Source organism: Pholcus phalangioides, unplaced genomic scaffold, assembly GCF_987345545.1.
Source record: "Pholcus phalangioides strain wild (caught in Gottingen) unplaced genomic scaffold, Ppha-v1.0 ptg000022l_1, whole genome shotgun sequence".
Taxonomy (NCBI): domain Eukaryota; kingdom Metazoa; phylum Arthropoda; class Arachnida; order Araneae; family Pholcidae; genus Pholcus; species Pholcus phalangioides.
In genome coordinates this window covers 20,776,185-20,796,440 of record NW_028301615.1, presented here as the reverse complement: position 1 = coordinate 20,796,440, position 20,256 = coordinate 20,776,185, and the positions used below count along the sequence as shown (strand labels likewise).

The window sequence follows — 20,256 nt, the reverse complement described above, 5'->3', positions numbered from 1 at the left end:
TATTGATTTGTCTGCCGATTTATGCTTAGATATAGTTCTTTTATAAGATAAAATATCTACTAAACTATCCCGGGGAGCCGCAGATAAACCCCGGATACGGCAAGAGAGCCACGGTTGACAACAGTTTGAGAACCATTGCCTTAGGCTCACCAGACTAGCAAGTATACCAAAAAATGTAGTGCGGTACTTGACCAGACAGTCATAGATGGATACAGAGGAGGGGAGGATGATACCCCCCTCATAGTATAGAAATTATTATTGTCATGGGGAGTAAACAAAATTGCTGCCCTCCCCGTTCGAAGAGCCCATATCGGCTTATTCCAACCATCTAGACACTGACATCCAGCATCAAATTGTATATAGACATGTTGTAGCTATTGGTTAGGTTATTATTCCTTCTTTTTAACGAGAAGCGATTATGTTATAAGGCAGGGTTTCTCAAATTGTGTCGCGAGTCTCTCCGAGAATCTGGGGGAAGCCGCAGAAATCTTCAAGAATAATCTTTCAGATTCATGAAGATATACAGGGTGTGGGATAAGTTTTTTTTAATCTGTACCTCAATAAGAAAAAAGAGCCTAAGGAGCACAAAGCATTTAAATTAACAGAAATTGATTAAAATAGCTTAAAAAGGTATTTATTTCGAATTTTCGATTTTTTTTACAAAAATATTTTCAACTGATTGAATTTGGAGGGGGGGGGCATCAGTTCCCTTTGTAACCCCGTACGCCTCTAGGGGAAAGAGGCATGCAAAACATGCGGCCATCTCGGGATCAGGCAAATTGGCAGGATGTGTCGCCTCCGACATTTCGTGCCCGGTATGTTTCCCCCCGAACAGGGCCAAGTTAGTGAGTGGTTGAGTGAGCTACTCTCATACGTGCGCTCAGTTAGTCGGTAAGAGGCCTTTCACACGGAGCGGATGCGGATCCGGAAGAAGTTTTAACTATTGGAATATACTGCGCCTTTCAGACGAGCCGAAAAATCTCCGCACCTAGGAAATGTTCATGCGGGTCCGGACGTCGTCCGCATGTGTCAAAACCTAAGTGCGGGCTCCGCATCCGCACATAGAAGTTTTGACAATAGGTTTATTCGGAGCTATTCACACGATGCGGATGCGAAGCGAATTCGTCCGCATCTTTGGCTATTTTTTGAAGGTGATTTTGCACGGAATTTTTTTAATTATTTGCCATAAATACCCTTAAAAACACCATATGAAGGTCCCTGTTCATTAATATAATGTACCCACATACGTCTATCCCTCCGTTTCCTTCTGAGATGGAGATATAGCAACTTTAACAGCCTTTTGTCCATATTTCACAATTTTATACAATAAAACCTGCCAACAACGGCCACTGACGGGACCAAAATTATAAGCCGTTCTGTTCATTGCGAATGTTTAATTGACTACATACTTTAAAATTTTTAAATTAAATTTAAAAGTTATTAATTTTTTTCTTTTTAAATTTTTAAAATTATGTAAAAACTACAAATATTTGAAATACTATTTCAAATATTTATTATTTTCTTTAATTTTTAATCTTTTAATTTTTTTAAACTTAAAATTTTTTTTTTATTAAACAATGTTATCCACGTGCGGTGTTCACTCAGGGCCGGATTAAGACGTTTGAAGACCCTAGCGCTTGAAAATTTTTGGTGGTTCCCCGATACCTCCAAGTATATTTTACTCGATATTCAGTCTATAAGCTGAAAAAAATGGAATTTTATATTTCAGAAGTGACTAATCTAAAGATGGGATTTCACCTTATAAATGGTTTATGAAAGTTTTATTATTTTATAAAACTTGAAAAAAGCAACTAATAAATTTATCGGTTGCATTTGCTGGAATGCAACCGATAAATTTATTAGTTGCTTTTTTTAAAAGAATTATTATAAAACTTTTATAGTGTAATCCCGGCCTAAGGCTGGTATTACACTATAAAACTTTGATAAAAATTATTTTGTAAAACTTGAAAAATGTAATCGATAAACACATGTGTTACATTCGAGCGAACTTAACTGATCCGCGTATTATTCAACCAATCATTGGTTGCATTTTTCAAGTTTTATAAACGAACTTTTATAAAACCTTTTATAGTGTAATCTTAAGACAGAATTGTGATGTGAATATTTCTAAGCACAGACATTTTGAAAGTCTCCACCCCTCTCCCTTTTTTCTACTTGCAAATGCTTTGATATCTTCTGAATTTTTTTTTTTTTTTTTCTTTTTTGGAACATCGAATGTTTTGGATGTTTTTGGAATTTTTCTTCCATATTTTTCCGAAAAGACAGATTTTTGTTTTTCAAAATCTTTTGAAAATATTTGAAGACATTTTCTCCCATCGACTACTTGTGAGGATCGGAATGCAGACATCTTTATTCCCATATTCTATGTAGCTCTAGATTTAAACCACCAAAGAATGCCTCTAGGCTGCCTGTGGGCACTGAATCAGGGGTGAAGGAGAAAAATAATTACAAAAATTGCGAAAAAACAGTTTTTATGCACGAATTTCGAACTTCAGTGCTCGTGTGAAAGGGTATGCGGACCCGCATCCGCGTCGTGTGAAAGGGAACTAATTCACCCATTCACTTGGTCATTCAATCGCGTACTCACTCAGTCATTCATACAGTCACTAACATCGCCTGAGTGACGCAGTGGGAAGATGGCCGCCTTCCATTATGAAGGATGTCGAACCCATTACCGTCAAGGTCCACGGGTCCGAATCTGGCCGAAGAACATCAGAATCAAGTTCTTTACCTACCAAGCCGTAGGGCGACCGCCGATAGATGGCACCTTCATTTCCCACTCAACTCCATTGGTTGAAATCATCGTTTGGTGATATATCATCGGAGTTCAAGGGCGTAGCCGGGGGGGGGGGGGGGGCTTGGGGGTCTGGTTCCCCCCCCCCCCCGAAATGTGAGAAAATGACCGAAAAAAGGGAAAAAGATGGCCAAATCCATTGTTCTGTCACTTTGGTCCCCCCCCCCCCCGAAATGAAAATGGTCCCCCCCCCCGAACGAAATTTCTGGCTACGCCCCTGTTGGAGTTGGTGTGCCGTAAAGTGTTAGTCACTCTCACGATCACTTTCTTCACCCCGTCTGGGATGACATGTCAGGGGCGAAATGTACCTCCGGACTGAACGTGTTATGGTCGAAATGTCAGTGGGCCAAGTTTACGTAAACGCAATAAATTACAATCGCCATTTCTCGTATCACAATGGTTCCAATGAGACATGGGACAAATGGAAGCCAAACTCAAAAAAGGACTTTTTCAACGAAACAACCATTATTGCGGCAACAAAGAAACCTAACAGATCCCTTTGTTGTGTTTGTTACTTTCCGAGTCGCCCAAACAATGCAACAGTCGCTACAGCCGAGACTAGACGTGAGGGGGAAAAAATGGAAAACTCTATTTCTCAACAGCAGCAGCAGCTTTTTTATTTTTACCCTATTTTTTTTCTTCTTCCTCCTGATCCTGGACAAAAGATCAGTTTCCGGATTTCTACGAGCGCCAGGAGAGAAAGAGAGAGAGAAAAAAAATTGAATAATTTTTCTTTTTTGGATCATATTTTATCCTGGACGTTTATTTACGCAACCGGGAGTAAATGGAGTGTCTTTGGAGCCTCCGAACAAAAGCTACTTCTTCACGAGTCTCCTATTTACTTATGTTTATAAAGAGGAGCTGAAATAAAAATGAATTTTTTCCTCTTTTTTTGGAAAGGAGGCTCTGGTTTAGGCTTATGGATTTTGCGACCCTCAAAAATGTCCATATACGAGTGTATTTATTAATAAAGAATACATGGGTTTATAAAGCTATAATAGGATTTGTTCAGCAGTAAAAGTCTAGATCAGGGGTGGGCAAACCTTTTTTTCCAAGCTGTGACATGATCTAGATTGTTTTCGATGTATGCGAAACTCTACGGATTTCAACACGTAGGCCATACATTCTGTTTTTACGGGATACGGGCGTTCTCTCCGTTCCTGTAGGTAGAATATTGTTAGCATCACAAATAATTTTTTGATTGTGGATGGGGAGGGGGGGGGGTGAGCATCCTATGAACTCCCCCCTCTGCGTACGCCTACGATCATAATATGCATTAGGACAGCGGTTTTCAACCTTTTTTGACTAGCGCAGCCCTTTTTAGTAAAGCAATTCTATGGCGGAGCCCCGTAGGCCCATTTGTTAATTATTCATCAAAGTTACAGATTTATTTTTACTATTTAAAAATATTTATAAATATTTTTTTTTTAATTTTAATGGTTGTTTTCCTCAAGGGCTCCGGACCACCGGTTGAGAACCGCTGCATTAAGAGATGGGGGGGGGGGGGGTCAGAGCTGTCAAAATTTTTCTGATAAGGGAGGGGATCAGTTTTTCTGGTTTTTGATGAAGGGGGGGGGGATCAAAAATCGCTAAAAAACCGCTGACTTAATACTTGAACGACCCCCCCCCCCCCCCCCCCCCCCCCCGTTATACGCATATCCACCGTGCGGACGATTCTGAAACTCGTACAAATGGAACGCCCAGCAACTATGCCCAAAGATGGAAAAACGGAACAGAAATGCATTGAATAGAATGCCATCACATAATTATTGTTTTACGAGAGCCTACCACACTGAATATAGGTTCGGCAGCCTACAAGACTATCTTTCATAGGAAAAAATATTCTTTGGAAGTTTGAGAGAATTTCGTTGATTGAAGAATGAAGTATAACTTCTTTCATTTTTGAAAAGTGTTCGAGTGCCACTCTTGATACCATGGCGTGCCACCGGATGGCCACCACTGGTTTAGATGGTCAGCAGACCCATAATATGAAATATTACTCGAATGTAATTGAAATTTTTTAGTTCCTTTTTGAAAGATCGGTGGCAGCACTTTGTTCTTCACGGGAATGTTTACGAGTCGCATGTGCGGTTGGGTAGACAGCTGCGCTGGAGAAATCTATATGCCCGACATGCCCGGGCGAGTAAAAATTTTAGCCAGACATATATTTTTTTTTTCAAACATTAGACACGACGATAGTCGTGTTTTGATTCGGGCATCTGTTATTTTTTGTCAGGCATGTAATTTTTTGCAGATTTCTCCCGCCCTGGCAGACAGTAGAATTTTCCATAGTGAAAACTAAAGAAATTCCTTAGACAGGAATGTTTACGAGGTGCGTGTGCGGTTCTGCAGTAGCCCGATTAGCATCCAGCAATCGCCATAAAAAAATCACGCCAGGTAAAAGGTCGCCATTTTGTGGCTAAATGTGGAATGCAATGTTCGAATTTCAATTGAAGGGAATTTCAATTGGGCAAGACGAGCGTTGAAATCCTCCGGGCTGGAACTAGGCAATCGCAGGCAGGTATGGCACCTCAAAAGCCTTACCAGGGAGGTGTCAAATTCAACATTGATCCCCCTTTGACCACTCGTTCAACATTCCAGGAAGTAGGAAACTAAAATATTGTGACTCGCCTCCTTAAGTCTCTTATTTTATTACTGACACAAATCCAGATATCTTGTATAGTTCATTTCTCAGTGAGCACCTTTCTCTGTATCCCTTACTTTGCACCTGCTGAAAATCAGATGTAAGAGGGTAAATACTACTTCGTTAAAAAAAGTGCAACATTTTACAATGGGTTTAGTCACTTCTACCATGAAGGGTAAATACATCTGGTCTCGTGTCCATATCGTTAAAATGTCTAATAATCTCACATATTCGTCAACACAGCAGAGGTTCTCCAGCACTTCATCCCTCCTCTCCTTGATCAAAGCAATTGGATATGAATATTGAATTCGTGGGGTGTTAGCACTCCCCTCCCTCTCGGAACTTTCCAGTATCATTTGATAAGTGATCTCACACTTATAACTGAAGCTCGGATTATATGCGGTATAAAAATAGCAAAATATGCACCAAAAACGCTGAAATCTGCACTTAAAAATGCAGAGATATATCATGAAATCAAAAATATGTGCAATAAGCGGAAACAAATCTATCTCACAATATCGAAGTATGGCGCTAAAAATGAAAAATTTATTCAAAAATGAAAAAAACAAATTCATTCAAAAGTGTGGAATATGAGAAAAACGTAAAAATTGTAAAATTATACATTTAAAAATGCTGAAACATGCATTAAAAATGTCGGAACGTGCATTTAAAAATACCAAAATATGCATAAAAAAAGGTTCGTTTGGAAATGCAGAAATAATATCGAATATCGAGCACCATCATCAAACAAAGAGCACCTCCCTTAAGCCGGGTTTTCCTAGGAGTATAATTTCTGCGCCGGGTGCGGCGTGAAAACGCTGATTGGTTAAAAACTTGAAATTCAGGGTTTTTTTTGTACAATCAAAGTTTTTACGCTGCACGCACTGTAGAAACCTGCTTCTAGGAAAACCTGGCTTTACGTCGACTTTGACGTATTTATGCGTGAAATCTCTGCATTAAATACAATCGTCGAATGTAATTTTTACAGGGTATTTAATTGAAGCGTTGATCGAGTGCTCACGAGCACGAAATCGGGCACTCGTTGAAAACTGTTGATGATTCGAGGAGCAACTACGGTGTTCGCGAGCAACAGGTTGAACATGGCTGCATTAGTACAATGGGAAAAAAAATGATTAAAATATGTACTTATTTCTAAAGTTTCATTTTATGCATTTATATGCACACAAACTATAAAAAGCGCTTAAACCTGCATTTGCACATAATCCGGGCTCTACTTATAACCTAGTGACGGCTCTTCGGCAAACCATTGCCGATATTGTTCGATGTATTCATTTTTCAAACGTATGTTTTTTACGAGGTCATACCCACAACCATGTCCAAAGCACACACGTTCTTTATTGTCGTCCTCATGTCTTCAAACTTTAATAATAATGGTACGCATACGGTACAACAAAGCTGGACCCGGTACCAGCTAATTTACATTTTGAACTAGTCCAACAAGAGAGTGTCAAATTGCCTATTGAATAAAAGAGAAGCCGCTTTTTTTGTCACGTTTGTTTGTATTCATTGTATAGGAAAAGACAGCAGCGGGGGTACCCCCCTTGTACCATGTTTGGGGTTTTTGGCGTGGCAACAATCTATTGTCCACGAGGTGCTGCTACTGTCTGCTACCTTCGTTTTTTTTTTGTCCCTTTTTTTCTCTCTCTCAAAACTCAACAAACGATCAATAACCGAGTATTGCCAACACACACACACACAGGAACTGGAGAATCGGGAAATAGATGGTAGACAAGCGGAATATATTAAGAGCGGCATCGGGAACGGTGGAGAAAAGAAGAAAAAAATCTAGTTGGGTCTTGTAAAAAGGTGGGAGAAAAAAAAAATTTCCGGGATACACAGGCTTTTGTGGGGCTAAGCATCAGAAGAAGGCACCAGCTGCGTGTCGAGCGACATGGGAGAGGAAAAAAAGAAATTATCCAGAAAAACCTTAGGAAAAGTGATATATACTCGTAATATATCTTCTTCAAGAATGCTTCTAGTCCATAGAAATGACTGGGAAACCTGTCCCTGTTCTACCAAGCAATTGTAGGGTTCCGTTATGGGAATTATCATTACCAGTTTCGGTGAAGACTCGTTGTTGATAAGTTTGTTTTTCAATTAGCTTTCGGTTTTGTCAAGGTCTATTGGACCTAGGGCGTAGCGGGAGGGGGACTTGGGGGGGCAGACCCCCCCCCCCCCCCGAAATGTGAGAAAATGACTGAAAAAAGGGAAAAAGATGGCCAAGTCTATTGTTCTACCACTTTGGTCCCCCACGAACGAAACTTCTGGCTACGCCCCTGCATTGGACGTTTTCAGCAGTCTTCCGTTACAGGATGGCGCAGGTTGTTTTGGTCAATGTGGATGTAGTGGCATGTTTTTGTGGGGATTTATATTAATTTTTTTTTAATTTCAAACCGAGGACAACTCCGGTCTATCGCCGTGGGCAATTCACTACCGGAAGTGTGTGTGCTTCAGAGGTGTATTAATGATTTTGCAGCCTGTGGGATATACATATTTTGCCGCTCTCTTTTCCTATTCTAGTCTAATTTTCTTGACCACTCATTCCTCAAATTTACCGCATTAGGATAGTCCCCCACCGCTACTTCTGTAAATATGGCTGTTTCTAAGTTCCTCTTTTCGTCACTCACATGCTTGCACACTTTCTTGGTCAATCTTATGGGCGTTCACTGACCTGTCTGTCATCTTACTTTCCAGGTCCCTTTTGTGCTTACACACACTCAACATCACTCTTATGGTCACTTCCATACTCTCACTCTCTTGATCATTCACTGACTTGGTCCATTACTTTCTATGTCACTCAATGGCCTTGTGCTTGACCTAGTGCTTCTTCTGTAAGTCATTTTTGTTGATCGCATGATCTCTAATAAAGCAGCCGGAGAAACGTGCGAAATGATTCAAAAATTCAATTCTTGTGCTCAAGTGTGTGCTGTTTCGCAATCTAAGCCAAGAACAAGTAGTACGGACGGAACATGTAAAGAAATTGATTTGATTGAAATCACCTCATCCACACCAATTTGTTTCTGCAGGTATACTCGTGGACCTTTATAGGAATACAAAAAATAATAATAATGTGCACCATATTTTAATGACCAGGAATTCGGGCAATTGCAAGGCCCGTGCATAGTGGCTTTGATACCACGCCTGAAACTGAAGTTAGTGCAGCCAGAAAAAGCTATTGCATTCCTTGATCCACCTCTCGCGGAGATTTCTGGTTACTCCCAAAGGTGATGGCTGAGAGTTTGGAGAGAGCAAAGCAATCAAAAATTTAAAAGATTTTTGCAAAAAAAAAAAATTGAATACTCAAATAAAACCCTAGTTTTTTCTGTTTCAAACGTTCTATGATGATTTAGAATGCCTTTTTGAAGGTTAGTAAACACAAAATTTCTCTAGAACAGATTACCCTTTTGCTCCCCTCTAAAATCACCAGCTGGAGAGGTAGATCCTGTGACCGCGTCCAGAAAATTCACCGCTGGGAAAATTTATCGACAAGTTTGGCACGGATGAGTGAGCAAGTCAAAGAATAAGCAATTTAGTGACTGAACGAGTGAGAAATGAGTCAGGGAGCGAGCGAATGAATCAGCGAGTGAGAAATTAAGTGAGGCTATGTGAATGAGAGCGAGTGTGTGTGAGTGTGAGCAAATGATTAAGTGCATGAGCAATTAAGGGAGTGGGTGAGTGACCGAGTCAGTGAGCAAGTGAGTGAGAAATTGAACAAATAAGTAACATAGATAGCTCGCTCCCACTCACTCACTAGGTAGCTCATTCTGTCACTCACAAATTCACTCATTAATCACTTTGTCACTGACAAATTCATTGACTACTCACTTACTAACCACTCTGTGACTCACATACTCATTCGGTTCTTGCTCGCTCATTTACATGCTCAATCACTCGTGTCGAAGCGTTGGTGAATATTCTGAAGATGAATAGTAAGTCGGTGAATTTTAGTAGCGGGAAATTTTCTTTGCGGTGAATTTTCAGTAAATCCCCGCGGACGCCTCTGGGACACGGTGATTTTGAAAAATTTCTAATCGATTTCAGCAAGTATTGATTCGTAAGAAGGCTATTTCGAATGAACGAGGTAAAATTCTAATATACATCGGGTCTTGGATATATTTTTTTTACTGGTCCTACCAGAACCTGGACACACAGTGTATATTTTTCTCGGTCTAATCACCAAAACTAACCAAATCAAGTTTTGAAAGAGAGAGAGAGAGAAAAGATCTACGATGATTCTCGGTTGCTTCGAAACTGACGCCATGGGAGTAATTTCTGTAGAGGAGTGTTGTTTCAAGCCTTCGAGGAAACTAAAGAAAGAGGAGCAGTGTTATTTTTCCTCCTCGTGATCCCACCCAGGCCGAGAAAGAATTCCAAAAAGGAAGGGCTCTCCCTAAGAAAAAGAAAATAACACGGCCATGTTGTTGTTTCTGCCGGAAGAAAAGGCTTCTATTTACCAAAGAGAAAAGAACTTAAGGCCTTTCTAGAAAAAACTACGCAATCTCGCCTACATTAAGTATAACATTCCTTAGGCCCCGAAACAAAAAGAAAGCCAATGTTTTTCTCTCAAGTGGCGAAAGGAATCGCGAGACCCTTGGCGGTAACCCATAAACTGTTGGGGTCTTCTCCAAACGAGTGTTAACATCTATTCACTTAACAGTTTATCGCCAAGTTTTCTTCGTCTAATGGCATCGTGAAATTGTGATTTTTTTTATGGAATTTAGGTTTAACGCCTCTTTAAATCGTAGTAAAGCTCGTGAAATTTTAGATGGGGGCATTTAATGTCTTGAGAGATCATTCCTTTATAGGTCAGGAGAAGAAGTTACCCGTGTATTAAGTTCGTGTGTGTGCTTTCTATGGTTACCAGGATCTATATCTTACAAGGTCCTGTCTGTGCCGATATCGTTTCCTGGCACAAGCGGTGCCGTTTTAACACGTGGGCCGCACCCGGGCACTCACAAAAATGAGATCCGGTTGAAATTTTCTAGGATTTACCAGGTAGGGCCTTCCGAGAAACCGCTTGGCCCGGTGGCTGGTGATACTCTTAAGACGGCCCTGGGCATACAAGCGCCGTCTATGGCCAGAGGCACGTGTATAGTTTGGCCACCTGCTGGCTATACGAATTTTGCCGCCCTTCACACATTCTAGTACAATTTTTTTTTTACTACTCTTCCCTCGAATTTGCCACCCTACTTTATAACCCGATTGGCCTTCCCCTCACTTCTGCAACTACACTTGTGTATCGAAGTCGCTCCTTTGGTCACTCCATGCTTACACACTAAGTCACTCCTTTAGGTCATTCACGTACACTGGTCACTCACATGCTCACTCTTTTTTTGGTAGCTCGCATATTTGCGCACGCTCTGAGTCACTCTTTTGGCCGCTCATTGATATTTCTCGCTTTATAGGTCATTCTTTTGATCATTTAAAAGTTTACACATGCTCTAGCACAGGTCATTCTTTTGGTGATTCACATGCTTGTACGGCTCTTTTGGTAATTCACGCGCTTTTACAGTTTCTGGGTCACCCTATTGGTCATCCACATGATTTCTCACGCTCTAAGTCACTCTTTACTCACTAACGTACTTTCAACAAGCGAAAAATAAACCGAGAATTTTCGTTATGCATTACTATGGAATAGTCCGCAAAATAGTGATTTCTACTTCTCCACGAAAGCAAAATAATCAATGTTTTTTTTAATGCCCTTATCACTTTCTTATCGTCGAGAGCGGAATAATCGGCGTTTTTATTTTCTTCATTGCTGAGGGTGGAAATATTCCGCGAAATGGTGATTTTTTTTTCTTATCACAGAGCGGAATAATCCGCGAATTTTTATTTTCCTTATTGTTAAGGGTGGAATAATCCGCGAAATGTGAATTTTTCCTTATCACAAAGTGTAAGATAATCGGATAAAATGGTCATTGTTTTCTGATCACTGAAAATGGAAAATCCGGGAAATTTTTGATGCTTTCATCACTGAGCGAGTGCGGTATAGTCCACAAAATGGTGATTTTTTTTAAAATCAATTGTGGAATAATCCGCTTATACCAATGGTACGTTTGCGCCGTGTGTGGAAACAATCTACGATATTGTATATATACTGGTGTCATATGGAAATTAAGTTCAATGGGATACGGGCCCCGAGTGAAATTGGGAGGGAAGCCCCCCCCCCCCTCAAAGTATTGAAGATTTTTAAATACGTATACACTAGTACATGGTCTTTATACATAAATTATCAAAATTATCCTGGGCAGATAACATGAGACAGCTCTGATAGTGTGACACAAAGCAAAATAAGAAGAAATTACAACTTAATTTGAGTAAAACAAAAAGAAAACTGAAATAAGCCACAATTTCCCTATTTTCGGCCGCGAATTGTCCGTTGTCAAAATCTTTGTCCAAATTGTCTTCCCAAATCGGTTTTTTCCGCTATTCTGCTTTGATTTTGAGAACAGCTTGCCAATTGGCGATAATAAATTAGATGTTCCGCTCAAATCTTAATGAACGAATCGGCTGTAATTTGAAGTAAGAAATTTGGTCACTCTAATGACTCATTTAATGGCCACTCCCCTCAAATAACTCCAACAAAACTCGTGGCTATATTCCTGAGAGACTTGGGAGTTTCTCCGAATGTCGTAACAAACTCGTGTGTCCCCCCACCCCCATGGAAATAATCAATAATAAATATATTAATTTTTATGGGCTATTCCTTTCTCCCAGAAAACCCCGGGAATGTATCGATATCGGAATCTCTGCGGAACGCGATATGAATTCTACATGTGTATTCTTCTTTATCACGAATATACATAAAATGTGGCAACGTAAGGTTCCGTACTCTCTTTCTCTCTGTGGCTCCCGTATTTTGATCGACTTCGATACTAAAGTCCCGGATGTAGGTAGAAAACTGTATTTTCAGGAAAAGGAGGTGGGGGTAGAGAAGACTGTATTTTCTGTCTTGATATCGTTGATGGTTTGGCAGCAGAATTCGATAACAGGCATCCCTTAATTTCCTGCCGCAAAATATATATATATATAAAAAAAAGGTGCATTAGCAAAATCGATCCCGCGATTTTTCCCTCCCTTGGAAAAACTACTAGCTTTTTCCCCCGTGTCCCGGAATATAACCAACCCCCACCTCCACTTTACTTTTCCTTTTAGCAATGTCTCTGCTTTCTTTATATCTTTAGGCATTGGTAACAGATGTTGTGCCGATTGACAAAATACACACACTGATACACGCACGAACGCCATTGGTGGCGGCGGTGGCAACAGTTTCTTTTGTGAGTTAATGCTTGAAATTCCCCGAGTTTATGGAATGAATTCTCTCTTCCCTGTTCGGAATTTTTTTCTTTTTTGCTGGCTTTCTCGATGATTTTTGAGCTTGGTGTTGATGGGTATCCACCGTCTATACAAAAATCTCCCGGAGTTAGAATTAGATTGGCCGTACGTCCTGGATATACGTAATTGCAATCCTTACATTCTTAGTACCGCAAGAGTCATTATCACGCAGTGATGGGTTACTACAAAGCTAAAAAGATAGCAAGACGTGTCACGAGGAACGGCTATTGTCGAAACTGAATTTCACCAAATAACTCGCTAGGCGCTTTTTAGTGGAATTGCAAGTCTTGTTCTTCCCTTCTACGATCTTATTCACAAAATATGATGGCAACTCCATTGAGAAAATACACTGCTGGCCACCCAAATTGCAACACCAAGAAAGACAAGAGATATCGCAACAATATTTATTTTGTAGATAACATGTTGACCAAGCATCAAATGATTAAATTTATAGACTTCTGTGAAGTGTGGTTCCTGCCAAAATCAGTAGCCAGAGTAGCCGCCATTGTTGGAGATCACCGCTGCCACACGCCTCGGCATTGATTCAAAGAGACTTTGGATGTGTTCTTGGGGTACAGCAGACCAAGCAGCTTCCACGCGTTGCCAAAGTTGATCTGGTGTGGCAGCTGTGGATGTAATCTGGGTCAATCGTTGAGCAACCATGGACCACATGTTTTCTATCGGCGAAAGATCCGGAGAGCGAGCTGGCCAGAGAAGCAATTCAATCTGGCGATTGACGAAGAACCTTTGGACAATGCGTGCCACGTGTGGTCGCGCATTATCCTGTTGAAATATGGCTGTGGGCAAGCCCTAAAGGTAAGGAAGGACAACTGGCTCCAACACCTCGGAGATGTAGCGCTGGCTTTTTAAAGTACCGGCAATGCGTACTAGAGGAGTGCGAGAGTGATATCCAATACCGCCCCATACCATAATACCCGGTGCAGGACCAGTGTGGCGGTGCATAACGCAGCTGTTCAGCATCCTCTCTCCACGGTGTCTCCAGACTCGAATCCGACCATCGTGGTGTTGCACACAGAAGCGTGACTCGTCAGTAAAGACAATTTCATTCCATTGTGCCGTCCACATCCTTCTTTCATCGCACCATTGGCGGCGGAGACGTCTGTGGTTCTGCGTCAAGGGTAGACGAAGCAATGGACGTCTTGCGGACAGACCACTCTGCTGTAAACGGCGTCGAATGGTACGCGCAGACACTGGATGATGCGGTACAGACTGAATGTGCTGTGCTATGGTTCGTGATGTGGTTGAGCGATCCGTCACTGCCATACGCACAATACGCCTGTCATCACGTGAAGTGGTGCACTGAGGTGGATGCGATCGAACACGTCGGTCCGTCGTACCCTCCTGCATCCAACGATCACATATCCGCATTACAGTTGTTTGGTTTCGTCCAACACGACTACCGATTTCCCTGATAGATAATCCACAATCTCGGTAGGCCACTATCCTTCCTCTGTCGAACTCGGATACTTGATCAAAAGATGATCGCTGTTTTCTACGAGGCATAATTGATCGTTTTTTTGAAAAAACCACAAGAAAAACACAATTGCCGTTCTTCAAATCGTCGAAATCTCCAAGCCTTAAATAGCGCTTTGAAGTGGCGCCACAGGCGCGCGTGATGTGCGTCTGCGCTGAAATTCTAATCATTTGCATATCTCACCTCCGCTAATGCATGTTGTAAATTTCATATTATTTGCATGCTTCCTTCAGGGTGTTGCATTTACGGTGGCCAGCAGTGTAAATTAATTTGGTCCTTAAAAGGGTCTTTTGAAATTAATGAAATAAAACAATGAAATTTTTAAACAAGAATCGAAAAAAAAACCACCTGCCTGTGCGTGAGAAGATAAAACGATGGCGGGGGAAGGGCGGGGGCGATACCACTCAACTTCGCCAACTGTAAATTTCGTCAAGTATTTCACTGAGTGACGTAACGGTACATCTCATTGCGACCAATCACGATGCTCTAAATTCCTTATAATGTATCTAGGAATGTAAGGTTTTTTTTTATACGCGTCCCGCGGATCGGTGCATATTCAACTTGTTATAATTTTGCTTTGTTTATAATACAACGGCTGCGTTTCTTAACCTATGGTCCGTGGAGCAGAGGTGGTCCACTGGCACAGTTGATAATTTATTTCTACATAAATTTTAAAATTATTCAGTTGGTGTAGTGTGATATTAGTAATATCCTTATATAGGTTCAAATAAAAATTACAGCTTCATAATTGGCGTCACCATATCTCATCGAGGACAATTGCGACCCTACATATGGTATATCACTAATTGAAGACAACAAAAAAGACAATTTACGATAAATTTGCAAAATATTGCAAATTTTTTTTTTAAATAATGGGCTGCTGCAAGTCGCAATAAACAAAGACGTATTTCTTGAAGAAAAAACATTCGTGGTGGCCATATTTCATTAATCAAAATACGGGAACTATGGTCTTAAATACGGCGTGATACGGGAAATCGTCGATTGTCACCAAAAACGTTGCCAAACCATGGCCATAAACCAGCAATAGTTGCTAAAATCGCTGAAAAATTACAAATGCTTAAAAAATGAAAGAACAACTTTAAACTGCTGTTAATTTAATTTAAATATAACCAAAGCTACCATATAATATGGTTTGTAAACTATAAAAATTATCACCATTCGCGAGTTTAATGAGCATTACAAACACAAAGAAGATTCCTTGAAAAAAAAACGGGACAAGAGTAGATAGGAAACAGCTCGCAACCCCAGACTGATGCAAAGCACCCCCTTACGAGGCAGAGTTGTGTCGGAAAAAGTTAGCAAATATTTATAGCGGTGGCCACTCTTGCCCCGTGCTCGCAAGTATCGAATCACTCGCTTCGTTCTCCCCCATGAAGACAGCCATCAACTCAATGCAACGTACTTGGCTAAAATGGATAGCTAAACCCAATGACTAGAGTATAAAACATTCGGAACAGCGAAAAATCTTGCCATTCTGATAGTCCCGTAAAATACGGGACCTTCATGTTTGTAAGTTGGTGATTTCTCGAATTTTGGAAACGAAATGTTTCCGAAATTTCACTCGTTCTTAGATTCAGTGAAAAACAGTGATACAGGTCATGCCTCAAGTTCGTAGGTAGTTTAAAAATTCATAAAAACTGAAGGAATTTGTATATTTAAATGCGGTTGTGAATAAGTTATTGTCTCAAAGGGGAATTTTTTTTTCCGGTAAAGAAAAAAAATTTAGTTCAAATTTTAAAACTGAAGACGTTGCATAAAGGCAAATCACTGGTGATATGCAAATCAAAGTTCTATAAAATGCACGATGTGAGATTTAATAGCACATTTCTGAATTTTCTTGTCACTGACGCAAACATAAGGTTTTCATTGTGATGTTGACATTGGTGAATACAGCGCTGTTCGCGAGATTCTTTTACCTCTTCCACGAATAACCAGCTGGAGCTTTGCAAATGTTTGAGGGATTGAGAAAACGTTCACGTGCAGAATTCTGTGATTTGATTTTTTTCTTGCAGTGTCCTCTATCGACACAAATTTAAACTGCATTTTTCTCTGTACTAGGAAAAATTCCCCGTTTGTGAGAATAACTTTTACAAATTTCATTAATTTTTTCAAAATAAATTTTTCAATATAAATTAGTTTATAAATTTTTGAACTATATACGAATTTTTTTAGACGCTGTATAATTAATGTTAATATTGATTCAAATTACAAAATTATATGATTTAATGACAGATCAAAATGTAACATCGGATTTTTCAACTATAAGTTTATATTACCAATGTTAAAGAGGGTAATTTGTTCCCTGAAATACATTACGGTGATGTGTCGGAAGGGTTGGCGGCTACTGCTTATCAGTAATCTTTTTATAATATTGGTAATCAGTGCCAGGTCTATGCAGCGGCGTCACTCTAAACTGGTAGGGATTTATTACACACCGCGAGGTTGATATAATGTCGAATGGATAAAAGTCGCCAATTGGCGGCGGACACTCAAGCCCTGACCTCGACTCTTGACAGTCAAGTGGGTAATGGATGATATTTCCCGTTATTTAAATCCAGTTTTTGATCACTGAGATGAATTATTTTCCTCTACATTGTCATTTGTAACTGAGACCATTTTGTCTTGTCTTTTTACAGAAATGCTGATCAGAGGATCCGATCCACCACCAACCGGCTTCCATCTTGATCCGTGTTAGGATCAGTGGAGAGTAATAATTGGTATAGTGAGAATCTGCCATGTGATTTTTATTTTCGCTTCAAATGTACATGTGTGATCCCATAATGAAGAAGAGTTGCTTGTCCTCTCTTCAAAAACTGACGGTATTTCTCCTGTACTTTGAGTTACTGTACTCGTGGAATTATGTCAAAGCATTGGATGTTGGTAAGCTCATTATAATTTATTTTTTATTGTTCCACCAAAGATATTGCTGTCTTAACACATTCGGGTTTAAGAGTGGCTCCGCCTAGTCATCCAACCACTTGAATAACTATTGGGCCCTCTTCACCTGGGAATACTCGAATAGTCCCGAGGAACTGAAAGACACGGCTAATCGGGTTGCACGTTCTTCCAGGAAACTGTTTTTTCAAACCGAGCGATCTATCGCCATGGGCAATTTACTACCGAGTGAATTGCGCAGAAATTATTTCACAATAAAAACCTTTGAATTGATCAGAAAAATAATTGGAGAATTATCAAAAATCCGGAATTAATGAAACTGATGTTTTCAGAATTAATAAAAGTAATATTTCCAAAACTATAAAAATTTTAGAATTAATGGAAATATAATTTCAGAGCTATTGAAAATCTAGAAAAAAATTAGTGCAGTATTTTCAGAATTATTGAAAATTCGAATAATTCTAAATTTTTCATAGTTTTGAATTATGGAAAAATTCAGACTTTTAAATAGACAATTATTGTAAATACAGAATTGAAATCGAAATATGCCGTTATTTAACTGCGTTTACAAGGAGACACCGGTATCGATTGGTAAGGGACAATTCAACGTTGTGGTGTCGCAGGGAATTTTTTATCTAATAGGGTTGTTAATAAATGGAATAGCTTACCCCCGGGGGTTATAAAAGCTAACACGCTTGCACGTTTAAAAAGATATACGGCAAATATGCTGGGGTGAATCTCGAGAAGCTATCCATACTTAGAATAAGACAACCTTAAATTCATTTTATGGGCATTGTATAATATTTTGTCTTGTATATATTGTTAGTAAACGCCAATCAACAACTCACGTGAACGTATAAATTCTCTATTTACCAGTATCACCGTCTGAATGACCCCCCCCCCCCTCAGAAACAAACGCCCTCAGTCACTTGAAGACTTGTTCTGGTATGCAGGCAACATCAGTACCCCAGTGGGGGAGGGGCTTCCAGAAATTCAAAATTACCCCGTGAGGTGACACTGGAGCACGCACAAACGTATTGAGTGCCCATATGGCGACGGCCCATCTTGTTAGACTCCATCTGCTTCCAAACAGACAATCTTGCCAATTATTCGTCGCTGAAGCGGGAGTCTGAAAGCATCACGTGTATGTATAGTATGTCTTACAGACTCCACGTATACGAAGAGACACCAAATGACGGATGGGCGCTACAATAACGTCTTCCAAAGAGTGACTCAAGGACACCACGGGAATATTCCCTGAGCATCACTTTCAAGTGTCGCTGACTCCATACATATCTCATTAAAGAAGAAGAAAAAATTCTTGTACACTGTCTAGGCCTCACTTGCTTTGCTTTATGCCTATATGACCTCTTGGTATCCATTGGGAATGGAGTAGGCACGGTCTCTTCTAGAGAGTGCGTGTGATACTCGATAATGAATGTCAAGAGATACACTTACTGACTCTGTGGGGAAGTAGATACTATATTTAGGGGCTCGGATTTCGGGCTCAAGTGCGACGAGGCCCATTAGCCGTTTCTTGACAAGGCCCTTTTTTTCCAAGTTCTTCTTTAGCGGCGTTTTTAAATGTTGAGTGAAGGGATATATGACCTAATGGTTGAGATGATACACTTTCACTCTAGGCGTAATTCGACACTTCGTCAAATTATACCCATTTGTAGGCTTTCCGTCCGTAACGAGCTGCTGCTAAATTTCGTCGAAGCCTCTTCCGTTTAAACTCGTTGCGAGTTAGAAAGCTTGAACGCTCTCATGGAAGCCATTTCCAAAACTAGAGAGGCCTGCCCTTAAGACTATCACAAAAGAATAATAATTACAGATCATTTTTTCAGGAGAGTTCATCATAAACGAAGACTAATTAAGCAGGAGTTTTTAAACTATGGGTTTAAACTATGGCGACCCAATCTTGGGTCGCCAGGTCTTCCGAATCCGTTTGTACGAATCCATTTACAGTCAAGGATGTCTGATCTATGGGTCACTACACAAATTTGATTTTCAAAGGCCGCAAAAATACACTTACGGCCAGGTGCTACGACCCATGTTTGATTCGTAGGGTCTTTCGGAAAGGTCGCATGAATTTATTTACAGCCAGGGTTTCTCGACCTATGGGTCGGTGCGCAAATTTGATTCACAGATAATTTCAGAATTGATGAAACGTAATTTCAGAATTGATGAAACGTAATTTCAGAATTGATGAAACAGATAATTTCAGAATTGATGAAACAGATAATTTCAGAATTGATGAAAATCTAGAATAATCAAAGAAATAATTCCAGAATTCATACAAATTTTAAGGTTAATCAAAGAATTCGGGGGAGGGGGCTATTTGATTCGGGGTTATGGGTCCGTATGGGCTTCCATTCAAAATGCATTCAGCCATCTGGGGCATATTTTCGTGACTCTTTTACGATTTTTGATGGAAGAGGGTTAATTTTGCAATCGATGTATAATATTTTACCGCTAAAGCCCGAAGTGCGGCCAATTCACAACGGGGCCGGACAATTCGCGAAGTGGCCAGAGATTCATGGCCAAAGCTCGATGTGCTGATGCAAGACGGCACGGTAGGAGCCAAACCCATTTTTTTTTCAATCGCCAACGTGATGCATGTCTTTATATATAGCAGCTGTATTACAGGCTGTTTCAAGAAAAAAATCACCCGATTTGAAATGCCTATATTACGAAAAATATTGAACACATAGACACTTAAAATTAATTTTATATTGCATGGTTAATCAAAGTTTTTTTGCAAAACCAAATTGAAGGTGCTCAATATGTCCACTTCGGGATGCACGGCATATGTCTATATACGGTAGTCAAATTCGCCCCAAACTTTTGCCGGCATGTTTGCATCCACTGCGAGAAGATTTCTGTGGACTACGTGCGAAACTCTGTCGGATGCGCTCCATATTTTTGTCTGACATGCGGAGACGGTCAGGGGATTTCCCTTTACACATACAACCCGTGTCTCGGAATTGTTTACACCATCGCCTAATGCTCTGAGCCGTAGGAAGTTCA

General features: G+C 40.2%; 1 protein-coding gene across 1 annotated transcript in view; it reads left to right on the top strand.

Moving 5' to 3' along the window:
• Ddr (discoidin domain-containing receptor 2) overlaps nucleotides 1-20,256 on the top strand; it is a 275,303-nt gene that overhangs the window by 24,533 nt on the left and 230,514 nt on the right. Inside the window, exon 2 of the mRNA XM_089249384.1 lies at nucleotides 16,968-17,211. Coding sequence (XP_089105510.1) covers nucleotides 17,091-17,211 — 121 coding nt within the window. The 5' untranslated portion in view covers nucleotides 16,968-17,090. The remainder of the gene's footprint in view (nucleotides 1-16,967; nucleotides 17,212-20,256) is intronic.